We start from the raw sequence: 15746 nt of genomic DNA, 5'->3' as shown, positions 1-15746 counted from the left end.
CAGGCCGATAGACCTTCATAGCGACAAAAAACACAATGGCAAAAATCCGATTTTATTAAACCCAGCACGCTGAAGCTTGCATTAAGACAAACAGTCGTCAAATTGCAATTACTAAATTCTCCAGTGTTATTATCTTAGCTTGCATATAACGTCAATTTGTAGTGACGTAACTGGCAAATGTCAACACAGTCCATGAGTATATTTTATGTTTTATAATTGATCATGTGATTACGTTTAGATTCTGTTTAAATTACTATGAGTATAGATTTGATAATGAACGAGAGTGTCAGACTACAATTAAATCTCAAAATGTTGAACAAATTTAATATTGAAATAAAAAATCATGAAATAGCTAATCTTGATGATTGCTTTATTATTTGTGTATGATGGTAACGACTCTTTAATAATTTAAAAAAAGAAAGTTGAAATACGCAGTATGCCCTCTCTTATCTAGAAATAACTATGTCACCTAACATAAGATAACAATTTAGAGTTCCTTTTAATACGTTATTTCTAAATGACACACTTAAAATGTCGCCTTTGATTCTGTTGCTTATAGTGTTTCGTTTAGTTTATGGAGTTGAAAAGAAACTGATTCTACATGATGAAACTGATATAACCCGGGAAATTCTTCAGCTGAAATCTGATGTCAGTACACTCAAAAGTGAAAATGCGGACCTTAGAAAAATTGTTGGAAATTTTAACTCCTTGAATCAACATTCTGCTGGTAAGGTATCTAACTAAAGAACGGCATTTTACAATGTCTGATCGCTAATAACTTTCTCTTGTAAGCTCTACTGAGGGCATTTTTGCCTGGAGGTTGTGTTTAGACGAGATGAGGCGCCAGTCTTGATGAGATCAGTAATAGAGGGGCGGGAGATTCGTAAGATCTAATAATTTGAAGTTGAATTAAATCTATTGTTTTTATTGTAATTCACTAATTTCATGTTTTCACAACAGCAACAATGTTTTATGTGTTAATTGTTAGTTAGTTATGACTTTAAAAAGACGTAGAATACTGTTATATTCATTCGAAAACTTTTATTTACTGCATTTTCAACTAAAAGACCTTGTTTGTTCCATAGAAATACTAACGAACAATTTTATTATCCTGTTTGTCAATATTGTATCATTCAGGTCACCATTTCATACGTTGGGGCCGCAGTGAATGTCCGGGAAATGGATCTGAGATCATATACAGAGGTAAGTACAGAACGGGGAGCTGTACGTTTTAGTAAATTAGATTTTTATGGGAGATACAAGGATGCTGGTCTATTTGGAATGCTATATTTTAAGCTTTAAGATAACAAAATTCAGAGTCATTATCTAATAAACTTTAGCATCTTATACATCAATAGGTTAATCATGAATTATTTTACTTTTGAAAATTGATAAGAGCAAGAAACTGTAACATTTAAATCTAACGCCATTGAAACAAACATTTAACAAAAAAGAAATAAAAGGTAAGGGTAGATTTATAATTTATAGTGTGTCCCTTTTGAAGTCAAATGGCGGTTTATTTGTGTGACGTTTCGTCTCGCGAACCCGCAAGCAAAAATGGGATTTAAGGCGAAAAGCCAATTTATACAAAATGCTAATTCGCGTATCTTCGCTCCGTGACCCGCAATTATGTCTCTAAATTTTGTCTTTTCGCCCCTCGACTCCGCTTGTTAGGTGTATACATCCCGCACCAGAACTGTTAAGCGTTTTCACCTATCACCCCGGAGTTTTATTTAATAAATCTCGCCTTTTTTATATCTCGTTGTTCGCCCCACGACCCCACCGAGCAAAACCACCACAATTAAAAAATTTAAATGGCAGGGCAGGGCTAGGAAAATACAATTATAAGCTGGGTCGAGCAGGGAAAACTCGACGACACGAGAGCGCTAATTATGATCTTTTCGCTCCGCGACCATGTCATTATATCCCTTAGTCTCGATTTTCACCCGTGCTACCGCTAATCACCTGCGAATTAGATCGAAATGAAGTATGAGCTGCCAGAACGATCATGTTTGTCTTAACACAATGTTGGACGAGTCTGAAACTCGATAAAAAATCTATGTCACTGGGTCAAGTCAAAGGATAACATTGATAACACTTTAAAGACCATATTTTCTACAATATCTATACTGAAAATGGTCAGAATCTCATAAGTCTATATTAAATTTGGAACTGGGTATTCTTGAAGCAAGAAATAGAGCGTCAGGTCAAATAATAGAAACATCTTGTTACCTCTTTAATATGTTCTTCCTGATCTACATGTATCTGAAACATGTTCAGAATCTTTATCCTTCTGCATTTTAGGCTAGTCCATTTTCTACCTCATCTGTGTGAACAGGGCAGATGTATTTCATCATAAAATACAGATTCGAAAGTTTGAAAAATATTATCTGAGGTTAGAACAAAGTCTAGTTTTGCTTTCCTGATAACACAATTTTAAATTTGTTCTAGATTTTATAAAGACACATATTCTGGTTACGTTTCATATAGAAAATATGGCCTCTAGAATGTTCAGAATATTTCCTATGAATTAACAGTGTCTAGCTTTCGACACCAGTCAAACTTGACATAGATTTAAATTAGACAAATAGTTAACTGTATGTCACATATTCTAGCTACGTTTAATAATGCAAATATGGCCTCTAGAGTGTTCCGAATGTTTCCTATGAATTAACATAGTGTCTAGATTGTGACCCCAATCAAACTTCACATAGATTTAAACTAGACAAATAGTATGACTGTGTTTCGTATAGTCCAGGTCTACAATTTTGCCTCTAGTGTTAAAATGTTGTTTTTTTCTATAATTAGTTCTAGTTTTTTCCCCGAAGAAAATTGTGGTCGACGGACATTGTGAGGTAAATCAAAAGCTCAGGCGAGCAACTTCTTAATGTTGAATAACAATCACATGGAATTTAATGGCAGAAGCTCAAATGTGTAAAACAATTTTTCTTTGACGGACAGATGGACGCACAGAAAGACAAGAACAAATCTATATACCACAATTCAAAAGGAGTTGGAGTTGGCATAATATGTCAAACCTTATAACGTTGAGAAGAGCCTCTTCGTAGTAGTTCACATTCCACTTCGGCTTAATTCGCCAATGTCTATGGCCTCAGTAGATATTCAAAAGTAACTATCTAATGAACAGTTTTCTTTCTGGAACCGTCCATACTCGTGTGTTAAATTAGCCGTTACATTTCGTTCGACTGAAATATAATACTGGTTAAAATGTAATTAAGAGGCTGATAGATACATCTAACTATAAATCAAACTGTATGGAAAATCTACATAGTTACACACTGCAAGTACTACTCATAATGTGTCAACAAAGGCTGTATTGATAAAGAATAATGTCCCGCTTTTTATGCAACCAATTTGTTTAGGGTGTGTGTGTGGGGTGGGGGGCACTTCGACTTGCCCTTGTCCGTCCGAGCCCACGTTTGCATACTTAGTTGGCTATACGAACAATAGGTAACTGTACTTTTTCTCTGATGTCATTCATTCCGTAAGGCTTTTATGTGGCTATTTTTAAGTGGCTAAAAGACCAACAGAGAGAACAAAATAGTAGCCACATAAATACCAATAGGAACGTCCGTCAGTCCGTCCGTCAGCCTGTCCGTCCGAGTTTGTATCATTTATATCTTAAAAAGTATTTGACCCAGTATTTTTATTTAGTATGGGAAGTTGTGCTCCAGAGGTTTTAATTTGGATCTCACACAGCCAAACCAAAGTTTCGGTCATTGTCTTAGTAAAAAACTATGCATGATATGTCGCAGGCATCTCAAAATGTATTTGATCCAGTGATATCAAACATAACAGGAATATTATTCAGCATTATTCAAAAAATGAGCAACTGGAGATTTGTTTATGATATCACTCAGGCAGACCAGAGTAATGACCATTGACTTAGTCAAAAATATACATAAAAAGACATAAATTTTGTGTCGCACATATCCCAAAAAATATTTTACCTAGAGCCTTGAGACATCATAGGAATGTTTTCAGCATGTGAAGTTGTGCACCTGGAATATTTTTCCAGATTTTTATAAGTCAGACCAGAGTTATGGCACTTGATTGTCAAAAATATGCATACATGGGATACAGGTTTGTGTAGCATGCATCTCAAAAAGTATTTGACTTAGTCATAAAACATTAGAGGATTATTGTACAGCATGTGAAGTTATGAAACATTACAGGAATATTATTCAGCATGTGAAGATGTGCAACTGGGGTTTTGTTAGAAATATCACTGAGGCAGACCAGAGTAATGACCCATGGCTTAGTCAGAAATATGTATAAAAAGGCATAACATTTGTGCCGCACATATCTAAAACAATAAAACAATAGGGCCATGAAACTTCATAGGATTTTTTCAACATGTGAAGTTGTGCACCTGGAATTTTGTTCCAGGATTTTATAAGTCACTCAAGAGTTATGGCACTTGATTGTCAAAATATGCATACATGGGATACATGTTTGTGTTGCATGTATCTCAAAAAGTATTTGATTTAAAGTAATACAACATTACAGGATTGTTATATAGCATGTGAAGTTGCACATCTGGTGTTCTGTTTGGGATGTCACATAACCAAACTGGAGTTATGGTAGTTGACTTCGTGAAAAATACACAGATTGCTTAAAAGTTTGTGAAAAAATATATATCTTAAAAAGTCATGAAACGATGTAGGAATATCATCAAGCATGTGAATTTGTGCACCTGATTTTTCTTTTATTTCAAACCAGAATTATTACCCTTGTCTTAGTCAAAAAATACAAGTTTGTGCCCCGTGTTTCTCAAAATGTAGTTTACCTAGAGTCATAGAACATTAGAGGATTGTTTATTATATCATGCGAAGATGTGCACCTGGTGCTGTTTGGGATTTCACTTAGCTAGGCTAGAGTTATGGTCGTTCAATGTGTGAAGAAAATACACAGAAAGTTCTTAAAAGTTCGTGTTGCAAATATCTTAAGAAATATTTCACTTTTAATCATGAAACCATATACAGCGATAGGAGAGGGGGTGCATCTGTGTCCTGTTGACACACATCTGGTTTAAGATAGGTCAGCCAATGAGCTATATTAGTTAAAGGGATACAGTTAAACATTTGAGATCCAAAAGAGCATTAAGCATAAAATACATCGTCAACTACACCTGAACACATGTAAGAGGCTTTAAGCTTATCTGAGCACGCGACTAAAACATGCTAATGAACGGGGTCGCGGGACAAAAAGAGAGATTTAATAGACATAATGGAGGAGGTGCGAAGCGAAAAGGTGCTTGCTTATCTGCTTTCTGTTAACGTCGAGTTTTCGCCACGCCAGCCCGACATTTCAGTTCTAAAATTTTGCCTTTTGCCCGCGCCCCGCTTTATAGTCTTATTTCACAAAACTGTTTAATTTTTTGGTCAATTTTACTAAAAGTACTACGGAACGTCCACAACAACAGCTGAATATTTGGTTACTTAACATACAGACGATACATTTTATATACCATCATAAAATAATCATTAAAGATCTATAACCCTTTAATATAATGCAAGTTGTAGGTCATACTTTTGAATGTGTGTTCAGAAACAGTACTTACTAAGATAAATGCCTAGAAAAAATGATGAATTTTAATCAAAATTCTAACGACTAATATGTGTTCAACAAGAAAATAACAGTCAGATACTATTACCCTTGATTTAACTCTAGAAACTAATAAAAATGTCTTTATATATATAAACGTTGCTTTCATCCTGTGACATGCAAGTCATCATTTCTGTTTGTAAAAAGGGGGTATTATCGTTACGCTAAATATATACATTATGATTAAAACACTAAAGGCGTATGTTTTAGGATATACCGCTGGAAGCCAGTATAATCAACCAGGAGGAGGCTCAAACAATCTCTGTTTACCGGAGCATCCAACCTTTGAGAAGTACATAGACTCTGTTGACCAGTGGCGTGGACATTTATATGGCACTGAATATGAAAATTTAAATGCTGAATCAATGACGATGTTTGGATATACAACTATTAACGAAGATGTCCCGTGTGCTGTATGTAAAACTACAAGGAGTGTCTTAATGATTCCAGGGCGAGCAGACTGTTATCCTGGCTGGACATTGGAATACAAAGGCTATTTGATGTCCGCGTACCACAACTACGCATCTAACGGGGACTTCCTTTGTGTTGACGCAAAACCAGATTTCGTACCACACGGAGAAGGCAATCACAACGATCACTTATTGTATTTCGTTGAAAGTCGGTGTGGTGCCCTTCCTTGTCCACCATATGTTAACGGAAGAGAGCTGTCATGCGTTGTATGTTCAATATAAAAAGGTCTTACTTGTATTCTATTTCAATACATACTGAAAATGATTATTGTTTGTAAATACTTGTTTCTAGTTCAGTCGTAAATTCCTGTTGATGCGATTCCTTTTAGAACAATTAGCCTCTAAATATTTACATTTATGATGAAGATGTTTATTAATTAGATAAAACTAGATGCATATTGTCCTGCTGGTACTTCGTTCGCAAAGAAATAGTTTTCTTTCTTTATTCCACACCACAGAACCTCTACACAACTTAAACCGGATATATTTCTGACAGCTTCTTAATCCGATATGTGATTGCTGTTTTTTGAAGATTTATTTTAGTCTCTAAGATTCGGAATACATGTCATAGTATAAAAAGTCTACTTTAAATTATACATTGACACTGCCACAGTTGATATTATCATTAACAAAAGTAATCCACATAATTTTAAAATGCTGTAGGTGACAATAAAAACATCTAGGATTTTTTTATCAGTCTGAAGCCCACTTGGTCACCCTGTTTATCCCACCATTAGGAAGAAACAAGCAAACTAGCACTTTATTAACTTAGAATATATCATTATATTATTTCAAAAAATTGTTAAGTGTACATAAATTGTTTTTCTACGATGACAGAGTATTTAATGATAACAACGTGTGCAATAAATAAGATCTTACTATCTTTGATCTGATATGTTATATGTTTAAGAAGACTTGAAAGAGTTGATGTGATTGGGAGCTACGATATATTGCTTTCCACGAACGAAGTTTATGGTAATAGGAGAAGCCGGAAATCAAAATGCAAGCAAGGAGGAAAATATTAGGTGTGGCCAGTAAAAGTTACATTGTATATATGATAAGACCCATACTCCCTATCGTCTTATACTGCTTGACAAGGCAACACTCAATTGTCATAATTTTTAGATAATAGTATTATGTGAAACCATATTTTGTTTAATTCTAATAGGTTACCGAAATATCTTTTGTTTTTACTGTAAAACATTAAGTCCCTCTCTTAATTCCGTGCATATATTAATAGAAAACATTCTTCAAAGGTTTAGTATTATGTTGCGACCAATCCCATGTGTCAATGGGTAGTGCTGAATAACAAAAAACGTCTTTATATAGATAGACAAATTGAATTTTCAGTAAATATGTACATACTCTAAATTTTTAAGCACCTGAAACAATTGGTTGTTTCGTTCTATATTTTCTCAAATATCTAAGACATGTTTTCATCATGATGCTTATGGGTTTACTGACTGACGTTGGATAAAATCAGTGCACAATTTTGAGGCCATGCATGACAATGTTACTTAAGAAGAAGTTTTTGTTATGCTTCCAGTTATTGTTTCATCTTAATAAAATATTTCAGGTTTTTTAGTAAGAATAACCATAAACTTGTTTCAGTCATAGGTGTAATTTAAAAAAAAGAGTTTATGTTAAAAAAGTAGCAAGAATGGCGAAAACCATACCTTTATAATAAAAATGTACTTACTTTACCCTTGACAAAGACGGCGATGGTCAACCTTAAAATTTTCCAGTTGTTACTTGTTAACATTGGACATGGCTATTTTGTAGAGGACAAGGCCTCTTTATCAGAGACTACCATATATCCATTTACAGTAAGATTTCGTTAGAAGGCATGTCAAGGTCCAAACAAACATAAAACAAATAAAAAGATATTTATGGTTTTTAATCATAGCAATCATATTCATTCAAAAACATTTGACAGGTCGCATCATGAACAATCGGTGTTGAAAATCATTTTACTGCGATTTTATATAGGTTAACAGCTACAGCCAATTGGCGGAGTCCGCTTTCTAACTTGTCAGTTAATGACTTTGGTAGTCTTCCATTAATCAAAGCAACAGTGGATCTCGGCAGCACCCTGAGTAACTAAGCAGTTAGGAACAGAGTGCTGACGTCCTTAGTCTGAATTTTGGACTAGACATTGAAGCATCGCCTTCTTCGGCACGTCCATGCTAATGTATCTGGACAAGCAGATACATCATTTTCAACTTACAATTTCGACGAAATGTCCAAGAGGTTCAGCAAAGGAGCATGGTGGACTTTTGGTAGGCAAAGTGAAACAAACTGGCTTACCTAATTTTCAGACACACAGATAATTATTTTAACTTGATGGTATTTTAATATACGGTTCTCTCGTAGTCTCTGGAATTGTCTGCCCAACAACAAGATTGCGTCATGATTGGTTTGACGAGAACAACGATGAAATACTATACCTACTCTAATAAAACCACAAGATTCACCTCATTTACAAACAAAATTCAATTTTGCTCCTAAAACGTAATACACACCCTCCAAAACACAATTAAAAATATCGGAAAAGAAAATATGCAATTCTAACCTATCCGTTAGAAGATGCTTTGGAAGCAACCGTAGAAATATTTCCGTTCATGAGAGGCTATGAAAAAATGTAACACCCCTCACGCCCCAAGCATCCCCCCACCCACTCCCCCAACACGGACCGTCTGAAACCGAATTCTCTTACATAGATATTGAAAAGATTGCATGATCCCACAGGACATGGGAAATGTTTTACGCCCGTCTCATGGCACTTAAAGATTACTGTTGTCATAGTTATTAAAATCTACAAGAAGGTTAAAGAACGTAACATGCAAACGCATCTGGCTTTGAAAATAATATGCTGAGAGTGAGAAATTTGCTAATTTCCAGAACTATCTAAAACAAGGAAAGATCCTCGTTATACTGCTACCAATTTACCTATTCTTGCACATGGAAAATAGCCTCCTATCAGAAATACATTCGGATTTTGCACTTTGAATTGTTGTTGTTGTCTGTAAACCCCAATAGAAACATAAGGGAAAGTACAATAATTTGTACACTCATTTTTCTCGACCAGGTAAGTCGTGAATTAGATTCATGATGTCATGAGGAATTGATTTACGTTATCAACCAGTATTTCGACGGTCATGCCCTTGACCTTGGTGAAATATCTCCCAACTTCCAACACAAAGACTGCGTAAAATAGGCAGCGTTCTAACACAAATAACATTTTTAAGAATACCTTTTTAAAGCCTAGATAAAATAATAGCAGACTCGGTTTGAACAGACTCAGTCAAACTGAGCGTGCTGCATTTTCAGTAATTACTTTTCTTGGCGATATGTGGTGTTCTACTTTTTCTATGCATGAGTGGTTATAGAATATGTAGTATCTCTCGCGCCATTTCCAGGACAAGCAAAACTCTTATCATCAATAAACATTGAATGGACTCCATGATCCCAAAGGACAGAAAAGTATCTCAGTACTGAGTCCAAGTATGGGAAGATTTTTACAGCCGTCATAGAGTACTTGAAGACTATTGTTGTGATAGTCTATAAAAGGTAGTATAGAACGTAACCAAGCAAAATTGATAGCAGACTCGACTTGATTTATACTAATTTTGAGAGTAATGAAATATGCAACACCCCAACACCTCCTAGAGTGGCTTAGTGCGAACTTTTAGATTATTATCTTTGAACATTAAATGAACTCCATGAACACTGTTCAGTATGGTTTTCTCTGTGATGCTGTCCGATGATTCAGCAGTAATCGTAAGATATTGAACAGATGGGAAAAGGAAACGTTCAGCTCACGTCACTACACGCCAGAAATCCTACCGAATGTTGAATATCAACTGACAGGACCGAAGTAATGCCAGGGGTAAACCTTCAATGTATCTACACCTTCAAGACGCAATCAAATTCTCACTGGGCAAAAAACGTATGCCGCAAGCCAGATGTACTACTCTTGGAAAGATCCAAAAGGGGGCAACAGAATGTGTCTACATGGTAAATAACCTTGTGGAAGATCCAAAAGAGGGTAGCAGAAAGTGATAAAAGAACAATTTTAATGTGTCTCTCAACATATATGCAAGTCCGTAAACAAACCGTAGCACAAAATAATTCTTCCTGTGTCACTTGCAAATAAAGCCGAAGTAACAATACTTGGATAGTGTTAGAGCAAACAGAAGGTTTGTAAGGCGTTGTAAGCACGTATAACAATTGCGCAACCGAGCTCATGCGCGCAACCGAGCTATCAAATAACGACTGTCATGGACATCTTTGCAGATGTACAGATATCGTTATTTATAAATTTCTCCTCAATATATTTTTGCTACATCCAGGTGCAAATAATTCCATCAAAGAATCTCAACGACTTCATCAGCCATATCGTAAAACAGCCAGAGAGAAGCCTTATATGACAGGACTCGACCTGAAGCTTCGCGTGTAATTCAAAGCTAGAAAGGCATATTATCATGACGAGAAATTGTTTGGTTTTTGTCGGGTTTACCGTCGCACCGACACAATATTAGATCATATGGCGACTTTTCAGCTTTGATGACTCCAGGTGCCCCTCCGTGCATTGTTTTATCACGAGCGGGCACCTGAGTAGAACCACCGACATTCCTTAAGCCAGCTGGATGTCTTCCTCACATGAAGAATTCAACGCCCCGAGTGAGGCTCGAACTCACATAGGTGAGGGGCAAGTGATTTGAAGTCAGCGACCTTAACTACTCGGGCACGGAAAGTGTTTGGTAGACGTAAAATTATAAACAACAATTTTGTTATTTCATAATGCATTTTTTTATAAGTACTAGAAATACTTGACATTTCAAACTGTATTTGCATGCGGATAATAAATGAAAAAGGATCCGGTTTCCGTATGTCAACAACCTATAACATCTGAGTTGTAAATCAACAACAGTTATTAAAAAGAATTAAATACTCAAAGGCAGATATTATCAAAAAGGAAAATTAATACAACTCGCTCCATTAAAATGATATATTTTTAAATATTCCTCAAATGTTAAAGGCCGGTTGGTTCATGTCTTTTGTACTGGATTTTTGTCCCTCACTTTTATGGGTTCGAGGCTTAGTCATCCAGTTGCAGTCTTACGTTGGAAGGTCTACAGTTTTACTCAGGTTCTCGCCCGTTCATGAAACAATGCCTGAGGGTTTTCTCCAACATTAAAAGCTAGAAAACTGCATCATGATCTGAACCTGAGCCCGTGTAACTTTAAAGCAAACAACAACATTTTCAATTTTATTTGCAGCGTGCATAAATGTAATTATATCGACGGTACAGTCACACTATAAAATGATAAAATCAACTGATAGGCCTATATATTAAAGTATGTTTTCTTGTATAGGAGGAATTTTACTTACAGCGAAAACGGTAATCACATAAACACTTGATAAAGGTTATTAAGTAACTGAACAGCTTGAATCGTAATATAGTCTAGGCAGGTCATTCTGTAAAGGAAATTTGATAACAATTCAAACAGAATAGTGTTTGTCTGATAGCTTACTAGGAATTAAAAGTGTGAAACCAGAGAAACTTTATCATCTTCAAAGAATTATCATTATTTTGTGTGATCAAACGAAGTAAAAATTTAAGAAAAAAGCTGACGACACTTAACAACTTTTCTAATATGTGAATTTCAAATTTTTAAATATTTATTCCAGATCATTTTTACGACGTTTATTTAGTGCTTGTTATTTTTTTTTAATTAGATTGCATTCTTATTATTTGTAGATTGAAAGAAAGTCAGTAAAATCACATTGTTGTGTTGTTGTTTTCACGGTCAATACCGTATACTGACTGAGACAATCAATTCTTAAAAGTCAGTACTTTTAATGTTAGATTTGTGACATGATTCCATGATGTATGTGATCAAAATCCAAATACCCATAGAACGGATGTTATACATCTACTAACTTTTAAGTTTATGAATTTTCAGAAGAAAACTTACAGCATACCAATGTGTTTAAATGTAGTTCTCTTGTTAAAACAAGTCTAACATGTTAACGTAGTTTAATATGTTGACATTTCTTTATGACACATGCCAATTATAAAACGATGTAATCTTTTAACATCTCCTTTTCCTGAATTGTCGAGACTTTACCATTGGATATAGGTGAAACTGCTAGTTCCAATAAAAGAATGCAAGTTGTTATTATCGGCAGGGTGCGTGCGGATCTACGGATCGCGGGGTCGTGAGTTCGATCCCCGGGTGAGCCGTATGTTCTCCGTGACGATTTGATAAAAGACATTGTGTTTGAAATCATTCGTCCCCTATCTCTGATTCGTGTGGGGAAGTTGGCAGTTACTTTTGGAGAACAGTTTTGTACTGCTACAGAATCCAGGAACACTGGTTAGGTTAACTGCTCACCGTTACTGTTAAAACACGGCGGTAAACCCAAAACAAACAGTTAAACACTCATACGTAGTACATTGCTGTTCTCATTGCTGTGCATATGATTATAGGATTGGAGGCTATTATTGCATATAAATAAATTTTATTGTAGGTCGATTCAAATTCAAATTTGCTAGCTATTTCTTCCAGTTTGTACACGATAACCAATGAAATGGTCTTGTATATGCAAATTATCGTATAATTACCTTAGTCAAAAAAATTCGACGTTCAGATTGTTTTATTATTCCTTCTCTTGAGAAGGAATATTACAGTTTAATAAGTCACACTTGACTGAGCTACTGATACCGAAAGCTGTTGTCATTACAAGCCGGCCAATAAAACTCCATGACCTTAGAAATAACCTCTGACGTTAAACTATTCTTTCTCAATTGGGGGGAATCCATGGGTTACACAATACTAAACCCGAGGATGATCAATTGATTCTTTTATTTCCTCCTGAACATAACATATGTACATTCACCAGATAGACATATATCAACAAATTTAAATGTAAACAACCAAATATTATCGTTACCTTCAAATGCATGGTTAATATGTGAAAACAAACCCTATTGCGACCCTCTAATTATGGCAACAAATTTACACATCGGATGGAAAATCTCTCTGCCAGGAGTGTTTGTTACTAATAATAGGGATGACCGCATTGAGTGTGACCTAGTGATATGTGCTATTGCCGTATTTAATCTACTGAAAGCGGTAACAGATTTAATTTGTTGTTGGATTTAACAATTTATGTTAAATAACTTGCGTAAATACTTACCTGATATTTTTTGGCAGTATAAAACGGACATTGCAACCAAAATTTTACAAGATGGTCATTTTATATTTATATAGATGTGCCCTAGAAGGAACTATTGGTATGCTTTAACTCGTATTTGTAACGGGTCAATCTAAACATCAAAACTTTGAAGGACCAAAATAATGAAGGATAAATCACAGTACACGGTCGTGTAAAGTTATTGGTTTTATCGCTTGCGCATATTGGCGAACAGTACACGGTAAACGTTAATCATGTACAGTACATACATAGGTTTAAATCACCAGAAAATCCGTAATTTTGGATATTATTTGATAACTTTTACATAAATTATTATTATTATTATACCAGATTTATATAGCGCCCTTTTCATGATAAACACGTTCAAAGGCGCTTTACATATAGCAAACGTAGCCACACAGGGCGCGAAATTCACTAAAAAGCTATCTGACCAGAGGGACAGAGTGAGATATAGCCCCCAGAACAGGCAGAGAGAACGTCTAAGGTACAGACGTGCCCGGCTAACTTAGCCTAGCTCTTTGCGAATAGACAGTCTGGTTCTTTAACGTGCCCGGTGTATAGAACCGATACACGCGAAGCCGTCTTTCCTGGGAAGAACCAATACAGGCCTCTAGTTAGGTGGGAGACACTCAAGAGCATCTCAGAAATTTCCAGTGCCTGAACCGGGGTTCGAACCCCAGACCTCTGGATTGACAGTCAAGCATGCAACCACTAGACCACCGGCCCACCTATAAATGAGGAATTGAATCCCCTTTCGATACGGTAAGTTTTATTTAAATTAATGGCCAGTTCGTGAAATAATCGGCATTTAAACCTATATCATGTAAAGCGTCGGCAGCGATGAAAATTTCATCGGAAGTTGCTTCAACTATTTTGGTTTTTCGAGTGTTTAACGCGAGTGGGGATACTGCCCATGAAAAAAAAAATATCTCAATATTTCCTAGGATCGCGTCAAATTAGTTGGACTACAATTACCTGAATCAGTGAGGCACCAGAATCAGTGTATTTTGTTTAAGTACGTGCTTTGTTTGATCAGTGAGTCGTATGACATTATCAGTTTCTGCACTGGTTGGTTGTGTAAACTTACTAACTACATTAGTTTAAAAATATTTTATTCGTCGTTATCATATACATATTATAAAATAATTGTACATGTATCAAGAGAAAATGGATTGAACTTGAAACGAAATGCTTATAAAAGCTCTATCCAAACTACATTGCACTTGTGTCTTAAATAAGTGACTATAATTTGAAATACCCATACGTAAATATTAATGAATGTCTTATTACTTTTTACAACTGTTACACAATTTCCCCAAGTTCCTTCTTTTTAACCGACATAATAATTTGTATGAATTTGCTGATTTTATAAATGCATGTATACAGTAACTTAGGGTCAAGTATAGTATAAACAAAAAATATTCTGGTGTAATAAATGAGTAATTTGGTTACTGAAGTGTGTTATAAGGCTATAGATTTCAGAAAATAAATAGATCTTATAGTAATTTGTTATTGTTTCAAGTAAAAAAGTAATTCGGAAGTAATAAATGAGTAACTCAGTTACGAAAGAGTGCATATAGTTAATAATTTATAAACATTAATCCATAAATATAATGGCGTTGACAGGTTGACAGGTCGACAGGTCGACAGGTTGACAGGCCGACAGGTTGACAGGTCGACATGTTGACAAACCAAATTACATTAATCTATAAATATAATGGAGTTGACAGGTTGACTGGTCGACAGGTTGACAGACCAAATTACATTAATCTATAAATATAATGGCGCTGACAGGTTGGTAGGTCGACAGGTTGACAGGCTGACAGGCTGACAAACCAAATAACATTAGTCTTTATAATTCGTATTGAGGAAGACGGTTAAAAATTATATATGTAAATATTGTTTAAAGTGACTGGTTGACATGTCACTTGACCAAACTCATAATACTATTTACTTTTCCCAAACATTATACATTACACATGGAATGCTTTACAGGTCAACAAGTCAAACAAAATACCAATTCACACAATAACAAATCCATGGAAGGAATACTTCATGATAAAATAGACTAAATATTGCAAGAATTTACGTATCGCTACAGGTAATGGGGATGTAAACCATATTCTGATGAATAATATCACAAAACTCAATTACGAACAATCATAACTACAAATCATTTTGAGAACATGACAACATTTCAAATACCTACAGACCTATAATCTGTCAATTTTTCAACCTGTCGACCTGTCGACGGTCAACTTGTCAATATATCAACCTGTCGACCTGTCAACTTGTCATTCTGTCAACCTGTCTACCTGTCAACCTACCGACCTGTCAACTTGTCAACCTGTCGACATATCAACTTTTCAACCTGTCTACCTGTCAACCTGCCGACCTGTTAACCTGTCGAGCTCTCAACCTGTT

At 35.4% G+C, this 15746-nt stretch overlaps 1 protein-coding gene across 1 annotated transcript; it reads left to right on the top strand.

The window, feature by feature from the left end:
- Positions 1-477: 477 nt before the first annotated feature.
- Positions 478-6366, top strand: LOC123523373 (uncharacterized). The gene is made up of 3 exons (XM_045301056.2): positions 478-727; positions 1138-1203; positions 5839-6366. The coding sequence occupies exons 1-3, from the start codon at positions 532-534 to the stop codon at positions 6318-6320; spliced, it is 744 nt and encodes a 247-aa protein (XP_045156991.2). The 5' UTR covers positions 478-531; the 3' UTR covers positions 6321-6366.
- The last annotated feature ends 9380 nt before the right edge of the window (positions 6367-15746 follow it).

Source organism: Mercenaria mercenaria, chromosome 3 (genome assembly GCF_021730395.1).
Source record: "Mercenaria mercenaria strain notata chromosome 3, MADL_Memer_1, whole genome shotgun sequence".
Lineage (NCBI taxonomy): Eukaryota > Metazoa > Mollusca > Bivalvia > Venerida > Veneridae > Mercenaria > Mercenaria mercenaria.
The sequence above is the reverse complement of the archived record's forward strand: the minus strand, read 5'-3'. Positions and strand labels throughout refer to the sequence as shown.

Coding starts and splice junctions, on each gene's coding strand:
- LOC123523373 (XM_045301056.2), top strand. CDS start 532: ATGTCGCCTTTGATTCTGTTGCTTATAGTGTTTCGTTTAGTTTATGGA. Junction 728..1,137: donor CTTGAATCAACATTCTGCTG/GTAAGGTATCTA, acceptor TGTATCATTCAG/GTCACCATTTCATACGTTGG. Junction 1,204..5,838: donor ATCTGAGATCATATACAGAG/GTAAGTACAGAA, acceptor CGTATGTTTTAG/GATATACCGCTGGAAGCCAG.